Below are 20,759 nucleotides of genomic sequence, written 5' to 3' on the forward strand. Positions count from 1 at the left end.
TTTTACCATTATAATTGTATAGTTTTCAATTTCATTTTAGCATTCTTTCCATTTACACCAATGTAGTCATTGAATATATTGTTTTCCTGCCTCTTCTCTTTTTCTTTCTTTATCAGTTCTTATAGGTCTGACTTTCTTTGAATTCTTCATTATGTCATTTCTTTTAATATTCTATTAAATTTGTGAAGCAAAATTTGTTCAACTGTTTCCCAGTTCATGGACATCTAATTTTTTCTAGTACTTTATTACCACAAAATACTGCAATTAATAGGTTATCATTTTTATAGGAACTTTCTGTCTTTATCTTCTTGGGGTGTTTGCCTAGTAGAGGGATTCTCAGGGTTCAAGCCTAACAATCTTTGATGGCAGAGCTCAAAGCCATCTCTGACCATCCTTCTCTAAACTTCTTTGGCAATTTGTTTCCCCTACTTCATTTGACAAATAATTAAGGACAGAGTTTCTTTGAGTGTCTTGTGATTGAGATCTTGAACTGTTTGTCTTTCTTAACTTTATCATATAGACTGTAAACTCTTTGAAGGAGGGAATTGTGGTTTATATTTCTTTATAACTCCCTTAGTTCTTAGGACAATTCCTTCAATAACAAATGCCCAAGAAATATTTGCTGGTTTAAATTGTTTTGAATTATAAGACTTCCTTGAATGAATAAATATACACAAGACATGATGTCTGTGATAATGTGTGCATGAGAAAAGCATTCAAAAACTTTATGGAAGACATGACCACATAAGGAGGTGGGTTAGTCCTATCAGGAGAATATTGACAATAGATGGTCAGTCATGAGTGTCCACAAGAAACGGAAACAACAAGGACATCTTTTTTAGCAGAGCACTCTATAGAGAATTTGGGAGAATCATGAAGAATGAGAAGGTAGCAGTATAATCAGTATTAATTGGTGGGATGCTCTCATCAATAAAATAGGTTCATTATTTCTTAGATTATTGGAGCTGAAAGGGACTTTGTAAGATCATTTAGTCTAAGAAGAGGAAATTGAGACCCAGAGAAAGTTAATGAATTGCCAAAGATCACATAGGAAGCAAGCATTGCTATATATCAGTTACTATGTTAATCACTTAACAAATATCTCATTTGACCATAACCAGTTTGAAGGAGGTGAGTCTTGAGCCAGGCTTTAGACTTACAGGAGGTGAATTAAAAGGAGGAAGAGAACATTCCAGTCAGGTAGGGTCAAGTGGTACTCAATAAAGATTGGGCTGGAAGAAAAATACTATTGATGTATTCAACCCCCCCCCCCAAAAAAAAAACAGCTTGGTCATACTTGAAAGAATGAATTAAGAATCAGAAACCCTGGATCTAAGTCTTGAATTCTCTGCTTACTATCTCTATGATCAGGAGCAAATCTCTTACCCTTTTAAGCCTCAATTTTCTCATCTACAAAAGGGGGATAATATTTGCATCTGTCTAGTTATTTCATGGATCAAATGAAGGTATTGTCTATGAAAATGCTTTGTAATTATAAAGTATTATATAGAGATAAGTTGTAGTTGGTGTAAGCATCATATCCTTATTGTGTCTTTGTGCTAAATAAGTTAGATACTATTTTTATACTGGGTGTTCAAGACAATTACTTTGGGAATGATGGCCTAAAGTGAATTTTACCTATTTTCTAGGATTCTTGGAATGAAATCCTCATTGGTGATGTGGAAATGAAAAGGATAATGGCTTGTGGCCGGTGAGTACTATGCATCATTGGAAGAAATAATCATTATCACTTATTTCCAGCTATAATCTAATGTTTGCTTTATTTTATTTAGTTGCATTTTAACAACTGTAGATCCAGACACTGGCATTATGAGCAGGAAGGAACCCCTGGAAACCTTAAGGAGGTATGTTGGAACAGAAAATCATCTGATGCTTAGATTTGCATAGCCAGGACAGATATTGCCTAATACTGCATCACAGTATTTAAAGTTTGAATGTCTATTGAACATCTTGAACATATTGAACATCTATTGAAAGTAGAGACTAATTGGGTAATCCTTGCTGTTTTAGCTGAGAAAATTTACATCTAAAGAGGTGAATGATGGTGATAATAATAATAATAACTGACTTTTATATATCATATTATGGTTTACAAAAATCTTTAGGTTCATTATCTTAATGAAGTCAAGTGAAGTCAAAACACACACACACACACAGTAGATAAGCCGATTTAAGCCCAAGTCTTTAGACCCCAAATAGTGTTCATGGGAATCACAGATTTAGTGATGAAAGGGACTTCAAAATTTATCTAGGCCTTACATCTTCATTTTTAATTTTTTAATTTTTTTAAAGGTTTTTGCAAGGCAAATGGGGTTAAGTGGTTTGCCCAAGGCCACACAGCTAGGTAATTATTACTCAGTGTCTGAGGCAGGATTTGAACTCAGGTACTCCTGACTCCAGGGCTGGTGCTCTATCCACTGCGCTACCTAGCCGCCCCTACATCTTCATTTTTAAGATGAATCTGACACTCAGAGAAGTGAGGTGACTTTCCAAAGGTATGCCCTTCCCTTCATACCCTCCCCTTCCCTTTCTCCTCTTCCTTCTTCTAACCTCTTCCTCTCCAAGAAGCTGACCAAATTGTTGCTAGATTTATTGAGATTAATTGTAGATTTATTTATTTATTTTAGGTTTTTTGCAAGGCAAATGGGGTTAAGTGGCTTGCCCAAGGCCACACAGCTAGGTAATTATTAAGTGTCTGAGACCGGATTTAACCCAGGAACTCCTGACTACAGGGCTGGTGCTTTATCCACTGCGCCATCTAGCTGCTCCAATTGTACATTTATTGAGGCAAGTCATTTGCCCTATGGTAGCTTGGCCTCAACCTCCTCCAATAGTAGGGATTAACATAAGTACCATCATATACTCTCCACTACGCCTAATGGAAGTAAGAAAAAATTTCTGTGCACACAGTCTTTTGCCTAAGTGACTTACTTTGAAGTGTATGTTTTGAAAAGACTTCTCCCCATTGAGCTCTTTTGGTTGATGGAGAACCAAACTTCATCCAAGTATTACTGTTTAATCCTTCAAACTCCTTAGGGCCAAGGGAAGAATAAGAGATAGGAGCACATATCAGCCCGGTGCAAGTGCTAAAGTTATAGGAACTTTCTGTCTTTGACACTCTTTGGGTGTTTGCCTAGCAGAGGGATTTTCAGGGTCTAAGACTAACAGTCACAGTCTTGGATGACTCAGCTCAAAACCATCTCTGACCATCCTCTAAACTTCTGTGGCAATTTGTTTTCTCCTACTTTATTTGGCAAATAATTAAGGACAGAGTATCTTCTAGTATCTTGTGATCGAGTTCTTGAACTCTGTCTTTCTTAATTCTTTATGAACTTCATCATGATCTCACATAAACTATAAATTCTTTGAAGGAGGGAATTGTGGCTTATATTTCTTTATTTCCCCCTTAGTTCCCAGGACATTTCCTTCTGTGGCCTTCTTGCCTTTCATATACCAAAAAGAGTCACATTATAAGCATCTGGATTTGGAGTCAAGGAATCCAGTTAGAATCTTACTTCTCTCAAGAACTGCATTCTTGGGCAAATCATTTAGCCTCTTGGGGTTCATTTTTGTCATCTTCAAAATGAGATAGAGTGATTTAGGTAATAATATCTAAGGTACCTTCTAGTTCTAAATTCTATACATCTTTAATTTAGAGAGGAAGCTGCTGGGTGGCACAGTGCCAGGTCTGGAGTCAAGAAGGCTGTTCTTTCCTTGTTTAGATCTGACTTTAGACACAATAGCTGTGTGACCCTGGGCAAGTCCCTGTTTGCCATGGTTTTCTCATCTGTAAAATGGGGATAATAAGGATATCTTCCTTTCTAGGTTGTTGTGAGAATTAAATGAGATTAAAATGCTTTGTAAACCTTAAAGCAGAAAAAAAGAATGCTAGATAGGTATTTAGCTTAATTTGATCCACTCTGCTCTCTCCTTTCAATCGAGCTGTCCTGAAAGCTTAAAGTATTATTTCAAGGAGCCTTCTGAAATTGTCTGTCATAACAAAACAGCATCCAGACAGTTCCATTTGAACAGTATGCAGAGTAGCATTTGTAGGAAACTAATGAGTGTTGCAAAAACTCAAATTGCTACTAAAATTCAAGTCTTTCCAACTCTATCACTAAAAGAGGTATACTGATTTGCCCTAGGACACAGATCTCCTGTGGCAGAACTATGATTCAAACCCAGAACCTCTGACTCCAAACTAGTTTTTAATTCTACTTTATACTACTGCTACTACTATAACTTCTGCTAATGCTGTAGCTGCTATTCCTGCTGCTGCTGCTACTACTACTACCTCTGCTACTATTTCTACTGCTGCCACTTCTAGTAATTGCTATTCAATTCTACCTGACTTCTTATGGCCCCTTTTTGGGTCTTCTTGGCAGAGATGCTGGAGCGGTTTTACCATTTCCTTCTCCAGCTCATTTTATAGATCAGGAAACTGGGGCAAAGAGAGTGAAGTGATTTGCCTGTGCTACATGCTATTCTTGTGCTACCTAGCTGCCAAGGTTAGTCACTGCATCTTGGGTTATCTCCAGTCATCTTGACTTTTATTCTGCCACTAGACTTGGATGACTCTGGAAAAGGGGGTGAAGCTGAGAACTTTGTGAAACTGACTGAAATCTCACTCTGTGATGTCATTGGTCCTCTTCAAAAATAAAAGACAAACTACTACTACTACTACTACTACTACTACTACTACTACTACTACCACTACTACTATGACTACCATTGCTAACATTTCTATAACATTTACTATGTACTAGGCATTGTGTTAAGTACTTTACAATTATTATCTCATTTGATTTCCACAATAACCTTAGAGGTAGACACTATTATTCTCATTTTATAGATGAGGAACCTGAGACAAACAGAGGTTAAGTGATTTTCCCAAGGTCAAACAGCTAGTAAGTATCTTCCTGATTTCAGGCCTGACATTCTTTACCTATTGTACTACCTAATTGTCTTTGTTATGTCAGTCTCCTAAAAGGTCTAAGCAGTTAGACACCTTTAAACATAAAAACATAAAAAAAAATTTTCCTGCTTCTGGGATGCATCCAAGTCACTCTGGGAAGTTGCTGTTGTTCCATTTAAATGCTACCTCCTCTCAAGATGCTGTATGGTTTTGGACTTTAAAACAGTCACCTTTACCAATGGAGTGAGAAAAGTTCATTTTGATGCTAATACCTCTATGGCTCCCAGAGCCCTCCATGCAATTATTAATATTAATGTATTTTCTGTCTTTCCTCCATTTGTGAGAGGATAATTGACTCCAGGTAAGATAAACACAATAAGAATGTTCAACCTGGAGCTGATGCCCTTCTGCTGATCTGTTACAAGTGTTCGTATATCCCAACAATCTGGGCCTAATTGCCGCTAATGCTCTGTGAGACAGCACAGTCAACCTAGGTGTCTCTCTCTTATCTCGTACTGAGATTTAAATTGTCATAAGTGTAATTTATATACTCCCCTAAGACAAGTGGTCATAAATTGGGAAGGAAAAGGGCCCTGTAGGCTCTCATAAATTATGGAGAAGTTAAGTCAACATTAAGAGTCAGAAAATAGCTCTGCTGTTTTTACAGCAGGGAGCCAGGCACTTCAGCCTTTTGTGTCTGAGTTATTTAGGAAATGATACCTATGGAACCTCCTATCTGAACTCTCTAGCTTCTCTGGTTGACAACAGGAATTGGGGTTTTGTCTTGTGGGACAAAGCATTAAGAATTCAAGAAATAATAATGACTAACTGATTTTACTGGGATTTTAGATTTGCAAAGTACTTTATGGACACACACTTGCTTTTTGGTCACCTTGTCATGGGGCATAGAGATACAATCATTCCCATTTTATAGATGGGGAAATAGATGGATTGGGGTTTAACAACTCGCCCAGTCACCCAGCTAGTAAACATTAGAGGAGAGAGAGGAACTCAAGTGTTACCTAACTCTAAGGTAAGGGAACTTTCCACTAGGCTACACTATCTCCTCTTTTTTTGCAAGGCAAATGGGGTTAAATGGCTTGCCCAAGGCCACAGAGTTAAGTAATTATTAAGTGTCTGAGACTGGATTTGAACCCAGGTACTCCTGACTCCAAGGCCGGTGCTTTATCCACTATGCTACCTAGCTGCCCCTTTATACTATCTCTTTGATTGTGAGGGAATTACCTAACTGTTGTAAGATGCTAGATGAAAAGGTATAAGGGAGGGGGCAGCTAGGTGGCTCAGTGGATAGAGCACTGGCTCTAGAGTCAGGAGGACCTGAGTTCAAATCCGGACTCAGACACTGAATAATAATTACCTAGCTGTGTGGCCTTGGGCAAGCCACTTAACCCAATTGTCTTGCAAAAAAACTAAAAAAAAAAAAGGTGTAAGTTGTAAGATGACAGCAGCACAACAAAGACTAGATGATGTTGGATTTATGAACCAGCAGGTATAAAGGGATCAATGACACACAAACCACAGTGGAGTGCTTACAGTAAGCATTTAATAGATGTATGTTGAAGGAATGAATGATCTTAGAAATATTCTCCCACATACTTATATGGCTAGACCAAGTAAGACTTTGCTGGTTTGTCACATAGTGGAACGAATAGTGAATCCTGAGTCAGAAGACCTAGCTAAATTCTAGCTTGTTACCTTGGACAAGCAAAAATCTCCCTGAGACTTCATTTCCTCCCCTATATGAAGATATTAACATTACTTGCTCTATCTACTACAAGATGTGCTATGAAGATAATGGGAGAATGTAAGTGAAAACAATATGTAATTTAGAATGATGGAGTAAAATTCTATAATCCTAAAAGAAGTGTTATTGAATTTTTTTTCAATTATGTTCAATTTTTGTGACCTCATTTGAAATTTTCTTGGTAAACTGAAGTGGTTTGTCAGTTCATTTTACAGATGAGGAAACTGAGGCAAACAGGGTGAAGTGATTTGCCCCAGGTCACACAGCTACTAAGTTTTTGAGGGCAGCTTTGAACAGTGGAGTCATCCTGACTCCAGAACCAGCACTTTTATCTACTTTGCCCCTAAAAATGATCAGTGTGGCTAAAATTGGATTAGGGGAACTGAGTGACTGTGTGGGGAGCAAAATCACTGAAGATGATAGGAAGATCTGGAGAAAGCAAACACCAGCACATAATAGGTTGACTTTCAGCTCCTTCCTCAATTCAGTGAAGCTGATCTCTAAACCCACAGGTTCATAGACTTCGAACTAGAAGGAACTTTAGAGACCATCTAGCCTAAGCTCTCATTTTTATATATGAGAAAACTGAGGACTCAGAAGGATATATGACTTACTCAAGGTCACACAGGCAGGAATAGAATCAGGTTTTGAACTGAGATGCTTTAACTCCCAATCCATCCTTCTTTGCTCCCCAACCTACTTCTTCTGTGGGAGTTGTGGCAGAGAATGCTAAGACTATTTAGCTGGTATCAATGGGGGAGCAGGTCAGCTGAGTAGTGCTTCCCCATCACCGAACTTCAGTTTTTCTCATCATGTGTTTCTCCAAACTCAACTTCCTTTCCCCCAGCACTAATCCTTAACTATGGCCATAACTGAGAGCTCTAAGGAGCATTTAATGGTTCTTCCTGGAGATGTGGAGGAGCAGGAAGAGAAATTTTCATTGCTATTCAGAATACTTTCTGTGACTATAAGTTACATAATATTTATTGATCTGCATTGGGAAAGAGAGTTTTCTGACTAAACTCCTATAACCAATGAAATTCCAGAACCAGTCTAAAAACATGAGATACAGCATACGAGAGGTTGTGGATTGGTGGGAGACATGAGAGTTTGGGCTGTATGTACAGATTGACTATTTGGCAATGAATGAGCAGGGAGAAGTGGAAATTCTAAGAAACTAAACATTATTTTATTTTTTTAAACAAAGCTTTTATTTTATTTTTCTAATTACATGTAAAGATAGATTTCAACATTCATCCTTTTGCAAGTTTTTGAGTTCCATATTTTTCTACCACTTCTCTTCTCTCTTTCTCTCTCCTCCCTATGGTAGCAAACAAGCTGATATAGGTTGTACATGTATAATTGTGTTTAACCTATTTCCATAATAGTCATTAAACTTTATAAATTTAAAATTTATGCTATTTTCTAGCCAGTATTCTCCACCAAGTTCTTAGAAGGGACTGTGTAAATGATAGAGACTTGGAGAGAAGTTGCTGACTTGTTCATTTGTGACCAGTCAATAGTGTGAGACTAGAGGGATTATCTAAGGAACAGGGCTCTGACCATTTATCAGCAATTCCTGGAAATATCCAGGAAGGATACTCTCCTCAAACCACAAATGTAAAAACTAAAAGAGTAGTGAACATTTACTTAGTGTTTTGAGGTTTACAAATATCTCATTTGATCCTCATTCAACCCTGGGAAGTAAGGGTTATTATTATTTCCATTTTATAGATGTAGAATCTGAGGGAAACAGTGGTGAAGTGACTTACCCAGGATTATATAGTTAGAAAGTGTCTGAAGCAGGGTTTGAACTCAGCCTGTCTTCAGGTCCAATGCTCTACCACCTAGCTAATGAAGTGATTTTTCTGGTTACTCGCATAAGTAGAAATGTTAAGATTAGAACTTGAGTCTCTTAACTGCTAGTCTTAGGCTCTTTTTTTAATCTTTAGTAAGGAGAACCAATGATCCCCAAACCTGCAGGAAGTGGCTATTATGATAATCCTAAAACTGAACTTTTTTTTTTAAATAATCAAAACAACATTTATTAAATAGAAGATAAAAGCAAGAATAAACAAAATGTAACTACACCCATAAACCTGGGTTATACTCTTCCACCAATGCATGTGGTAGGTTTGGTGGGGGAAGAATGGGGACAAACTTACAGAAACCTATCAGTGAGGTATATAAAGAAGTGGCCCAAGGTCAACCTGGACTCAGGCCTTCAGGTCCAAATGTCTGTATTCTCTCTCTTTTTTAATTTGTTAAGTGTTTATTATGCACTAGACACTGTGCCAGGAGATGGGAATACAAAAATTGGTAAAAATGCATATGTAATCTGTACTTAACCTTTTTTTTTACATAATAAGATAATGTTTTTTAAAAATTAAAGGTAATAGTTTTTGGTCTTTGTTCAAATTTTCTGGGTACAGATGGTATTCTCCATTGCAGATACCCCAAAATTGTCCCTGGTTGTTGCACTGATGGAATGAGAAAGTCCATTAAGGTTGATCATCACCCCCATGTTGCTGTTGGGTATACAATGTTCTTCTGGTTCTGCTCATATCTCTCTCAGCATCAGTTCATGCAAATCCTTCCAGGCTTCCCTGAATTCCCATCCCTCCTGGTTTCTTTTTTGTTTTGTTTTGTTTTTGTTTTAATTAGCTCTATTTTTGCTTTATTTGACATTTTATTTGTTTTCCAATTATATACAATAGTAGTATCTACCTATCATTTTTGTAAGGTTTTGAATTTTACAATTTTCCCCCACCTTCCCTTCCCTCTCCTCCCCCACAGAAGTCTGTCTGATAGTCTTTACATTGTTTCCATGCTATACGCTGATGTAAATTGAATGTCTTATAAGAGGAAACACAAGAGAAAACATAACCATCCCCCCCAAGAAGATGAGAAACCTCAAGAATAGAGAGAAAAAAATGTACCTCAGCCTGTGTTCAGATTCCAATGGCTCTGTCTCTGGAGTGAGTTGCTTTCTTTATCATAAGTCCACCAGAGAAGTTGCTTCAATATTTTTCCCACAGTTGCTATTACTAGCTGTATTTCCCTCCACTCTATTCCTCCCCACTCTCATTTATTCTATTATCTCTCTCTCTCCTTTCATCCTGGCCCTTTCCAAAATTGTTGAATCTGAGTACCCTCTCCCTCAATCTTCCCTCTCTTTTATCACCTATTCCTCCCCCTCCCTCCATTCCCCCCTTATCCCATCCCTTTCTTCTCATTTTTCTCTAGGGTAAGATAGATTTCCTCACCCTATTAAGCGTGTATGTTATTTCCTTTCTGAGCCATCTCTGATAAGAATGAAGGCTCACTCATTCCCCCCCCCCCTTGCCTTCCCCCTTTCCACTCCATTAAAAAAGCTTTTTCTTGACTCTTATGTGAAATTTCTTAGCTTGTTCTTCATCTCCTTTCCCTTCCTCCTAGTACCTTCCTTTATCACCCATTGACTTTGTCTTTTTTACTATATTATGCCATTATATTCCACTCCTTCTTGTGTCCTGTCTATATATGCTCTTTCTAACAGCTCTTATAAATGAGAAAGTTCTCATGAGTTATCAATATCTTCTTCCCATGCAGGAATAGAAACAGTTCAATATCATTAAGTTCCTCATAGTTAGTCCTTCTCTTTCACCCCCTCTATGGTTCACCAGAGTCTTGTACTTGGAGATCAAACTTTCTGTTCAGCTCTGGTTGTTTCAATAGGAAAGTTTGAAAGTACCCTGTTTCATTGAATGTCCATCTTTTCCCCTGAAAGAGGATGTTCAGTTTTGCTGGATAGTTGATTCTTGGTTGTAAACCAAGATATTTTGCCTTCAGAATATCATATCTCAATCCCTATGAGCCCTTAAAGTAGATGCTGGCAGATCTTATGTAATCCTGACTATGGAGCCTTGATAGTTGAATTGTTTGTTTCTGGCAGATTTTAGAATTTTCTCTTTGATTTGGGAGTTTTAGAATTTGGCTATAATATTCCAGGAAGTTTTTCTTTTGGGATCTCTTTCAGGAGGTGACCAGTGAATTCTTTCAATTTCTATTTTACCCTTTGCTTCTAGGATCTCAGGGCAATTTTGCTGTATTATTTCTTGAAAAATAAAGTCTAGGCTCTTCTGCTGATCATGGCTTTCAGATAGCTCAATAATTTTTAAATTATTTCTTCTGGATCTGTTTTTGAGATTAGTTGTTTGTTCCATGAGATATTTCCCATTTTCTTCTAATTTTTGGCTTTTTTGGAAGAGTTTTATTTCTACCTTATTTCTTGCAAAGTCAACAGCTTCCTTTAATTCCATCCTACATTTGAAGGAGTTATTTTCTTCAGAGAGCAGTTTTATCTTCTTTTCCAGCTGGCCAATTCTGCTTTTTAAAGCATTCTTCCCCTCATTTGCTTTTTGTTTTGCTTTTTTCCATTAGGCCTAAACTGGTTTTTAATATATTATTTCCTTCAGTATTTTTTGGTATAAAGCTGTTGATTTCATTTTCATGATTTTTCTGTATTGCTCTCATTTCTCCTCCCAATTTTTCCTCCATCTTCCTTAATTGCTTTTCAAAGTTTTTTTGAGCTCATCCATAGTCTGACCCCATTTTCTATTTCTCTTGGAGGTTTTGGATGTGGAAGCTTTGATTTTGTCATCATCTGATTATGTGTTTTGATCTTCCATGGGACTAAAGTAATTCTCTATGGTTAGATTCTTCTTTTTCTATTGTTTACTCATTTCCTTAGCCCAAGACAGCAATTCCAAGGGTTTGGGTTTTTTTTGGGGGGGACACCCCACTGGGACCTTTTTCCTCCAAGGTCTTATGCTCTCTTGCCTGTGCTTTGATATATAGATGGACCTGTACTTCCCTCTGCCCTGGAGCTATAAGGAGGGATCCAGCTTGGTTACTTAGTATGGAAGCCCAAACTGCCACCTGGATTGAGTGTAGGCTAGCAGCAGAGTCCTACCCTAAGGGAGAGCAGAGGAATCTCTGCAGATTTCCCTTACCATCTCTGGGGGTGCAGGTTGCTTTCTCCAGATTCTTGCTGCAGGTTCTGTGGCTGGTGCTCCTCAATCCACACTCATTCTGGTGTAGCAGAGTTCTCTCCCTGCCCCCTCAAGTTGTTGCCAGTGATCTCTGGGTTGGGCTGGACTGACTGTGCTGCAGCCACTGATTTTTTCCCAACCCCTGGTCCTGGTGAAACAGAACTTTCCCATGGAAATTTTAAGTTATCTTGGACTGGGAAAATGTATCACTCAGTCTTTCTGTGGGTTCTGCCTCTCTACATTTTGGCTAGAGTCATCATTTGTTGGCTTTTGGAGTTTGGGGGGGAAGGAGTTCCCAGGAAATTCTACCTTCATGCTGCCATCTTGGCTCCCCCCCAAAAAACTAACTTTTAAAGAAGAGGAGCTCTACCTTTGGGCTAGGCATCAAAGTGACAGATGCCCAGAATATCCTTGCATAGTCATCCTACTGACAGGTGAGGCATATCTAAAGAGACCCCCAGGCCCCACAGACTGTTCAAGATCATAGCAGAAATATTTTGTTAGACTGTGATATTATCATGAAACAGATTAGATAGGCTAATTTAATTGCTCATGGCATATGGAATTTATTCACATAAGGTAGCTTTGGGGTATATTTAGTCAGTGTATTAATTAAAATTTTTAGATTTGAAGACAAAAATAAAGAAAAAGTTGCTGCAACACTCCTACCTCCTTTCATTCCCTTTCCCTATTCTCCTTCATTTAAAACAATTACTTATTTAAGGCAATGGGGTTAAGTGACTTGCCCAGAGTCATACAACTAGACAATTATTAAGTGTTTGAGGTCAGATTTGAACTCAGGTCCTCCTGACTCCAGGTCTGGTGCTCTATCCACTATGCCACCTAGCTGCCCCTCTCCCTTATCTCTATCTTAAAGGTTCAAATCACAGAGTTTGAATGTTTTGGTTTATTGACACAACCTCTATGAGCTAGAGTTATTTGGCATATAGAAATAATTTCCTTTAAGAAAGTGGATGTGGCTTGAGTTGGAGTGAATATTAAAGGAAATAATCTTACTCTTCCTGTTTCTTACACTTCCTCCCCCCCTTACTGCTTCTTTCTCTCTTTGTCTCTATCTCTCTTTGTCAATCCATCTGTCTTTCTCTTTCTTTCTTTCCATCTTTGTATACCTGACTCTGTCTCTTTTCTTATATTTTGTTGCCTTTCTCTTGCTATATCTTTTCTTTTGGAGCTCTCTCATTCTTATTCTCCAATTTAGGTCTCTCTAATGTTTTACTTCACTGTTTCTGTACTTAAGTAGCTTACAGTCCAATAGGGAAGAAAAATTGGGGGAGTATCAATATAAGAAAGCTTTCCATCATGAATCTTTTGGACTTGTCTTCTATCATTGTATTGTTGAGAAGAGCTATGTTAATCATTGATCATCACACAAGATTGCTGTGTGTAATATTCTCTTGGTTCTGCTCACTTCACTTTGCATCAGTACATGTGAGTCCAAGTTTTTCTTAAATCCTCTCAGAAAGGGGCGGCTAGGTGGTGTAGTGGATAAAGCACCAGCCCTGGAGTCAGGAGTACCTGGGTTCAAATCCGGTCTCAGACACTTAATAATTACCTAGCTATGTGGCCTTGAGCAAGCCACTTAACCCCGTTTGCCTTGCAAAAACCTAAAAAAAAAATCCTCTCAGAGGAGCACTCCCTCAATTTTCAGTTCTTTGCTACCACAAAAAGAGTTGCTATAAATATTTTTGTATATGTAAGTCCCCCCCTCCTTTTATGATCTCCTTGTAATATAGACCTGGATTAAAGGATATGCACAATTTGATTACCCTTTGGGGATAGTTCCAAATTGTTCTCCAGAATGGTTGAATTAGTTTATGACTCCACCAACAGTGCATTAGTGACCCAATTTTCTCATATCTTCTACAACATTTGTCATTTTCCTGTTTTGTCATGTTAGCCCGATCTGATAGATGGGAGTTATTTTAACTAGCTTTTCTCTAATCAATGGTGATTTTGACCATTTCTTCATATGACTATAGATAGCTTTGATTTCTTCATCTGGAAATTACCTGGTGAACAATGACATATTCTTTTTTGTTTGTTTTTGTAAGACAGTGGGGTTAAGTGACTTGCCCAAGGTCACACAGCTAAGTGAGTATTAAGTGTCTGAGGTTGGATTTGAACTCCAGGTCCTCTTGACTCCAGGACTGTACTCTATCCACTTTGCCACCTAGCTGCCTCAATGTCTTACATTCTTAAAAGATTGACTATTCTCTATATATTTGAGAAATTAGGCCTTGATATATCAGAGACACTGTAAAAAGTATTTCCAAGCCTTCTGCTTTCCTTGTAATCTTGATTCCACTGGTTTTGTTGTGCCAAACTTTTAAAATTTTATATAATCAAAATTATCCCAATTTTTATATCTTGTCTGGTCATTAATTCATCCCTTCTCCATAGAGCGGACAGGTAAACAATTCCTTGCTCTCTTAATTTGCTTATGATATCACCTTTTGTGTTTAAATTATATATCTCTTGCCTCTTAAAGACATAGTAATAAAATCCATAGTTTCTGCAGAAAGGGTTACTGAGGCTGGTGTAACATTTCTACTCACAGTCAGGGTTTAAGTCTCCAGCAAACATTCTGTGAACATAAATTCACATTAACAATAAATGCAACACAACAAGGAATATAATTTGATAGACTGCTTCCTTCACTATCAAAAATATAAACAAAACACAATACATTTAGACATTGCAACAGTATGTGTACAATAGGGTTGGAGATAACAATGTTCATGTGTGGGGTGTGGTGAACTACTTTAGACAGCAATCAAAACAACCACTACTCCCTCTCACTGGTTCATTTCTTTATTAATTTTCTACACAGGTCCTAAGGCAATCAATAAGAAGGAAATAGTCTAATGGAAGTCAACAAGACTAAGAGGATGATATTTATATCATTTAAAAGACATATTAATATGACATTTAAGGATCACATAAGACCAACTTAATAAATTTTGGCCAAATTGAATTGATCAGGACAATGACTTGACTAAAGAATTATGATAGGAAAATGAATCTGGTAGGCAGGATGAATGCTTTTGAAATATTAATCTATTGTAAAGAATGGAGTAGAGGAGAAAGGGAGTGGTGGTGAGGAAAAGATGAGTTCTTGGAAACCAGATAAAAAGTTGTTACAGTGGTCTGGATAGAAGATAAAGAATCTGTTCTGAAATGTTGGCACAAAACTAAAAGGAAGAAAAAAACTAAAAAAACTAAACTGAGAGATATTTTGAAGGAGATCTGGTGACTTCCTGAAAATGGAGGGTGACAAAAAAGAAGACTAAAAAAATGTTTTCAAGGCTAGGTAATTTGGTAACCTGGAGAATGATGGCACCATTAACAGAAACTGGAAAATTAGCAGAAAGAAATAGGGAATTTGGGAGAATGTGAGGTTGGGAGTAAAGAGAGATATGGTGACACGTTGAGAATTTAATTTATCAATGACCAAAGAAGGGAACAACAGCAGCAAAAGAGGGTACCTGAGAGAGGACTCACTATTCTGCTTTTTTTTTTTTATTAACATAAGTAGGAAGAAAATAGTTGCTATTTGGTAACCTGCTTCTACTTCACCCATGATTCATAATGGTCCTTTTTTCTTTGCAGTTATAGGAAATGTGATCCCTCTGACCAAAAGGTGTATGGCAAGGCACCTCTCTTTGGACAATATTATGTCCTGGAAGATCCAGGAACAATCAAAGTGGGAGACCCTGTGTACCTTCTGGACCAGAGACAGTAGTTTCATCTCCTTATGTGGCAGATCTCTTTTGTATATTTACTGGGAAATAACCCCCTTTAAGAAGATTTTTGGCAATGAATATACTTATAATTTCTTCTGATTTGTGTCCTAAATTTTTGTTCTCTTAGGCTTTCTTGTGACTTCCAATACCCCAGAGCACCAAGAGAAGAAATGAAATCTTTTTGATGCTGCTAGAACTTTTGAGAGTCACTTAAGTGATAAGACAGGCTTCTGATAATTCTCATTTTAAGTGGGAGTATTGGGGTGGGTGGATGAGGATAGGTAATGGAAAGGAATAGCTCTCTCTCTCAGGGCTTTGTGGTGAGAAGAGGAGAATGAGATATTGTAATCTTTTCTTTGCTCTGCTCTCACACACACACAAAAAAAAACACAACCCCAAAACAGTATCACCATGGAGAAAGAGAAAAAGGAAAGAGAAAAGGTAGCATGGTGAAAAGGAGGACAGAAAATACTTTAGAGGGTTATTTGTTGCTGTTCAGTCATGAACAACTCTTCATGGCTTCATCTGGGGTTTTCTTGGCAAAGATAATGTAATGGTTCACTCTTTCCTTCTCCAGTTCATTTTCCAGATGAGGAAATTGAGGCAAATGGGGTTAAGTGACTTACCTGGGCTCACATGGATAGTGTCTAAAGTCAGATTTGAATTCAGGAAGATGAGTTTTCCTGACTCCTGATGCAGCCCTCTACCCACTGTATCACCTGATTTAAATCCCTATTTGGGAAGAGTTGAGTAACAATTAAATCAATCCCAAAGAGACACTGAAATTCTTCCTTACTGCCTTTAGAAAGTCAAAGTGAAATAATAGAGTAGTGGACTTATACTCAGGAAAACCTGAGTTCATGTCCTGTCCCTGATATTTACCTGTGATCATGGGTAAGTCCATGAAATTTTCTGAGTCTCAGTTTCCCAATTGTAAAATGGGGATAATAATGTCTATACTATCTACCACATGGTGTTGTTGTGAGGCTCAAATGAATGTAAAACACTTTGGAAACTAAGTTGCCATGTAACTGTTTTATTACTATTATTATTATTATTATTATCATCTCATTCTATCATCTGGAGCTTTTGTAAAGATACAAATTTATTGTCCTTATATGGGCCTGGCATTGGCTTCTTAGATAGAGTTGGTTAAGATTTAGATGCCATCTCTGAACTAGATGACAATGTGACAGCATGACAATCAGATAAAAATCACCAGCTCTCAAATTATCCTAAAGTTCAGAAGAAGTTATCCATTGTGTTTAGATGTATTTAATTTTAAATCTTTAACTCCTTTTAAGTTGTGTCACTTGTTTGGTCAGTGCTTAGAGAAATGAAAATGTCCTGAGATCAGGACTTGATAAATAGTGAATTGGGAATGGCAGCTGAGCTCCGGATGTCAAAGGCACAAGAAGGCAGTTCCCATGTGATTTTGGTCATTCTGTCTTTGGAGAATTGGAAAAAATGGGGAAAGACAACTTAAGAGCTTTCTTTAGACTGCTACCTGCTGTGGACATGTTGAATTTCTATCTAACCTGCTAAAATTGATCTAAACTGATGTCATAAATGCATAGATATTCTGAAACCAAATTCCACAGACTCTTTTCTTAAGTCCACCAGTTGTGTAGCTGTGGGAGGTCTTGTCACCAGATCTGCAATGTTAAAAATTTAGTATTGAAGAGCTCTGGAGACTGTGGAACAGAAATAGAAATGTGGTAATATGATTTAAAAATAAGCAATGAAATTTTTAAAGGAAGCAAGAAGAGACCCGTTATGTTGTTTATAAATAGAAATACATACTTTTATACTGATTGAATTAAAATTTTTAAATATGATGAAAGCAGGAGAATTTCATTTGAATTTCCTCTCCTATATACCTCATTTTATCTCTTTGTAGCAGGAACTGGATTAAATTTTTTAAATGTTTTAAAAACACAAATAAATGAATTTGACTTTCATTGTTAAAAACTTCTCCCTTCTTTCTCCTCCTCCCTCCAATTCCTGAAAAGAACTTAATGGACAGTTTAAATAAAAAATCTGATTCAATTATTTGAATTTAATTCAATTAATTAGTAAATGAATTCAATTAATTAGTTACTCTTTTAATTAAATAGCTGCTGTGGGCTGGACACTATGCTAGGATAAAATTAGCCTATGACACTGATGTCAGTATCAATCTTGATTTCAAAATTAGAACTAATTATGGGAACTCAGTTTCATATTCTATATGAATAATGTGTCTATGTATACATGTATATAGAAGTGGAAAGGATACAAACTTCTACTTCCAGGCAAATAGAGGAGAAAGTATTTATTTCAAACAAGATCACAAGGGCTAGTTCAAAGCTGTTCTCAAGGAACAGTACTGAATGTATGAGAAATCATTTATGATCCTCTGTCACTTCACAGGATGTAGTGAAGTCAAAATTAATATTTTCTACTCCTATAAGGCCATGTCATAAAAAAACCTATTGTCTGAGTGGATATATTTATTGAATCACAGAAGGTAGGGAAGTAGTAATAACTCTATGCCAACCAATCAATATCAAAGTGACAGTTTTGATTGAATTTTGTTATTCTGGATCCTTGACATTAGGGCTGGATGGCAAAGGCATAGATTTGAATTTTGTCCTATAGTCATTGGTATGAAAGCTGTCTTCAGTTGGAAGGAGGGGGCAAATACTACTCAATGGAAATGGAAGAACAAAAGTGTCAAAGAACCATCCTGGAGGGAAGAAGCATAGTATCTGATAGAATTCCATTTTAACTAATTATTCTTGATAAAGAGGTTGCTAAGGTCAGGTTTTTTGTTTATTGGTTTGTTTTTGTTTTCACACTTGATCTCTAAGGAGCTCGATTATGGAGGAATGGAGTAAAGCAGTAACCCCTAAAGAAAACTCACAGATGCTTCTGAGGAGGGGGCTAAAAGAGAATTTGAAACAAAATCTCTCTCCCCAAATCCTCAAAGTATCATGACAATATTTATACCTATAATTATTTTAAATGATAAATAACAATTTGATCATTTAGTCCAACTCCTTAGAAACATAGGATCATAGATTTAGAACTCAAAGGTCATCAGAAGTCATCTATTCCAATCTCTTAGTTCTACAGATGAGGAAATTGAGAATAAAAGATGTTAAATCACTTGATACAGAATGATATGTATGGTAAGTGAGAGGGAAGGATTCAAATGCAGGTTTTCCTTACTCTAAGTTCAGTATTCTACCTGTTACACCATGCCACCTTCCCTTTGTTTTTCTTTTCTTTTTTTTTTTTTTGTAAGGCAAATGGGGTTAAGTGGCTTGCCCAAGGCCACAGAGTTAAGTAATTATTAAGTGTCTGAGACTGGATTTGAACCCAGGTACTCCTGACTCGAGGGCTCCCCCCTTTGTTTTTCAGAGAAGGGAACTGACATACTCCATAGGGAAGTGATTAATCCAAGGTCACAGAACACCCTCAGAACTTCTGTGGTACACATTAGCCTCCTTCATCTATTCCAAGCCTCCCTCAGAGGGATCTGTGTCTGCCTTCAGCCCTTTGAGTAGGAAATGCTTGGGGAGGAGACAAGGTAGCTAGTCTATGATTCCTGCTTCCCTTCCCTTACCCCATCATTATCATCCCTAAAAAGACAGGTTGTCATAGGCAAGGACTACAATGAGCATTCCACTGGTGTGTGTCTCCCCATCTGAAATCTGGCTAGACCTTTGTTTTTGCAGCTGGGGCCTCCACATTCTCTTCTCCTGACTAGAGACCCCCTGAAAGTGAGTCAGAGGCTCTGAGCCACTTTCACAATTCCTAGTGGGAGCCTGCTTCCAAAAAACTCTTGAGAATTTTGTGACATCATCTTACTACAGTTCCATCTTGCCATAAGATTCACCTCCCTTTCTTCATTAGAAGAATAAAAACACTGCCAATAACCTTTAAATTCTGACCTGGGGGCAAAGATTTTATAGCCATACCCTAATAGCACCTTCCCTCCACTATCCCTATGCTGGGAGGAACTTTAGAAATCATCATGCCCCATGTCCTTTTTTATATTTCTTGTTGCTCTGGATCTGCAAAGCTAGGGACCTTAGTTCTCTACAATAACATATTGTTCTATAAGTCTCCTTCCCTTGACACTCATATGTAGATTCTAAGTGAAGAATGATTCTCCGGTCAGCCCTAGAGTCTAAGAATTCCTACCAATGTTTTTTTTTTTTAGCCCTTGACTGTTTAAAACCATAACACATTTATTTTTCATGTCTAATCACTTGCTTAATGTCAGAGGCTGTGTTTATATGTCATTTGCTCCATTCTCCCCTCCAACTCCTCCAATTCTAATTGAAATATAGCATCAGTAATATGTGACAAAGAGATTCCTTAGATGTCCTTAAAGCAGGCAATAGATTAACACAACAAACCAAACCAAACCATTCACCACCTCCTTGGCCTTTCTTTCCTGTGGTTGCTCCATACACTAGTCTTGTCAGTCAACAACAGATCTATAATTGAAATGTTGAAAAAGAAGAGTCTGAGATGATGTTACCCCAGACTCCTGGTTTTATGACTGAATATGAGATGAAACCTACTGAAATAATTGATTTTGCTCTTTTAACTAAAGAGGGAGCAGTCTTTAAAGAGATATTCTTACCATTCCCATGTTCTACAGGAAGCCTCACAAATTGAGATGTGAAAAGAGGTGGGTAACAAATTTTGAGAAAGATTTTAGGGGTACTTAGACAAGTGTGGCAATTGGCATATAAACAGCTGCTAGGGTTCAGGCTCCTTCCTAGAGAGGTATGTGTCTAGTGTAAGGATGGGGAAGCCCCAATTTAACACTGTAGGCCCAGACCTGAATCAAAGATGTAAAGTAAATACAAACAAGTCCTTAATTTGGAAGGTATTTGGTGATTTGATCATTAGATTAAAGCCCATGATATCACAAAGGAGATATTTTGATTTATTGAAAAGAATCAGTCATATTTTATGGGCTGTGTTGTTGTCCATCCTTCCTTTCCAAAGAGGACCAGTGACATTGGGGGTGAAGTCTCATTTACCAGTGAATTGGATTTAAGTAAGGCAATTAGCCTCAGTCTTTCTTCCTGAGTCATCAATGTCCAGTGACAAGACAAAAGTCAAGACAACTGGTTATATTTCAAGATGCAGTGGCTGTTCTTGGTGTATTTAATGCCTGATCAAGCTCTAAATACTATGCCAGCTTCAGCTGTCTTCATGGCTTAGTTAGAACAAATTCTTCTTATCTCCTCATGGCC

At 37.5% G+C, this 20,759-nt stretch overlaps 1 protein-coding gene across 1 annotated transcript in view; it reads left to right on the top strand.

Annotated features, from left to right (window-relative positions):
• The window catches only part of LOC141513164 (mitochondrial amidoxime-reducing component 1-like), a 43,010-nt gene extending 24,459 nt beyond the window's left edge, over nt 1-18,551 (top strand). Inside the window, exons 5-7 of the mRNA XM_074222715.1 lie at nt 1,650-1,711; nt 1,794-1,865; nt 15,365-18,551. Coding sequence (XP_074078816.1) covers nt 1,650-1,711; nt 1,794-1,865; nt 15,365-15,497 — 267 coding nt within the window. The 3' untranslated portion in view covers nt 15,498-18,551. The remainder of the gene's footprint in view (nt 1-1,649; nt 1,712-1,793; nt 1,866-15,364) is intronic.
• The last annotated feature ends 2,208 nt before the right edge of the window (nt 18,552-20,759 follow it).

The sequence above is a fragment of the Macrotis lagotis genome, chromosome 2, assembly GCF_037893015.1.
Source record: "Macrotis lagotis isolate mMagLag1 chromosome 2, bilby.v1.9.chrom.fasta, whole genome shotgun sequence".
NCBI classification, from domain to species: domain Eukaryota; kingdom Metazoa; phylum Chordata; class Mammalia; order Peramelemorphia; family Peramelidae; genus Macrotis; species Macrotis lagotis.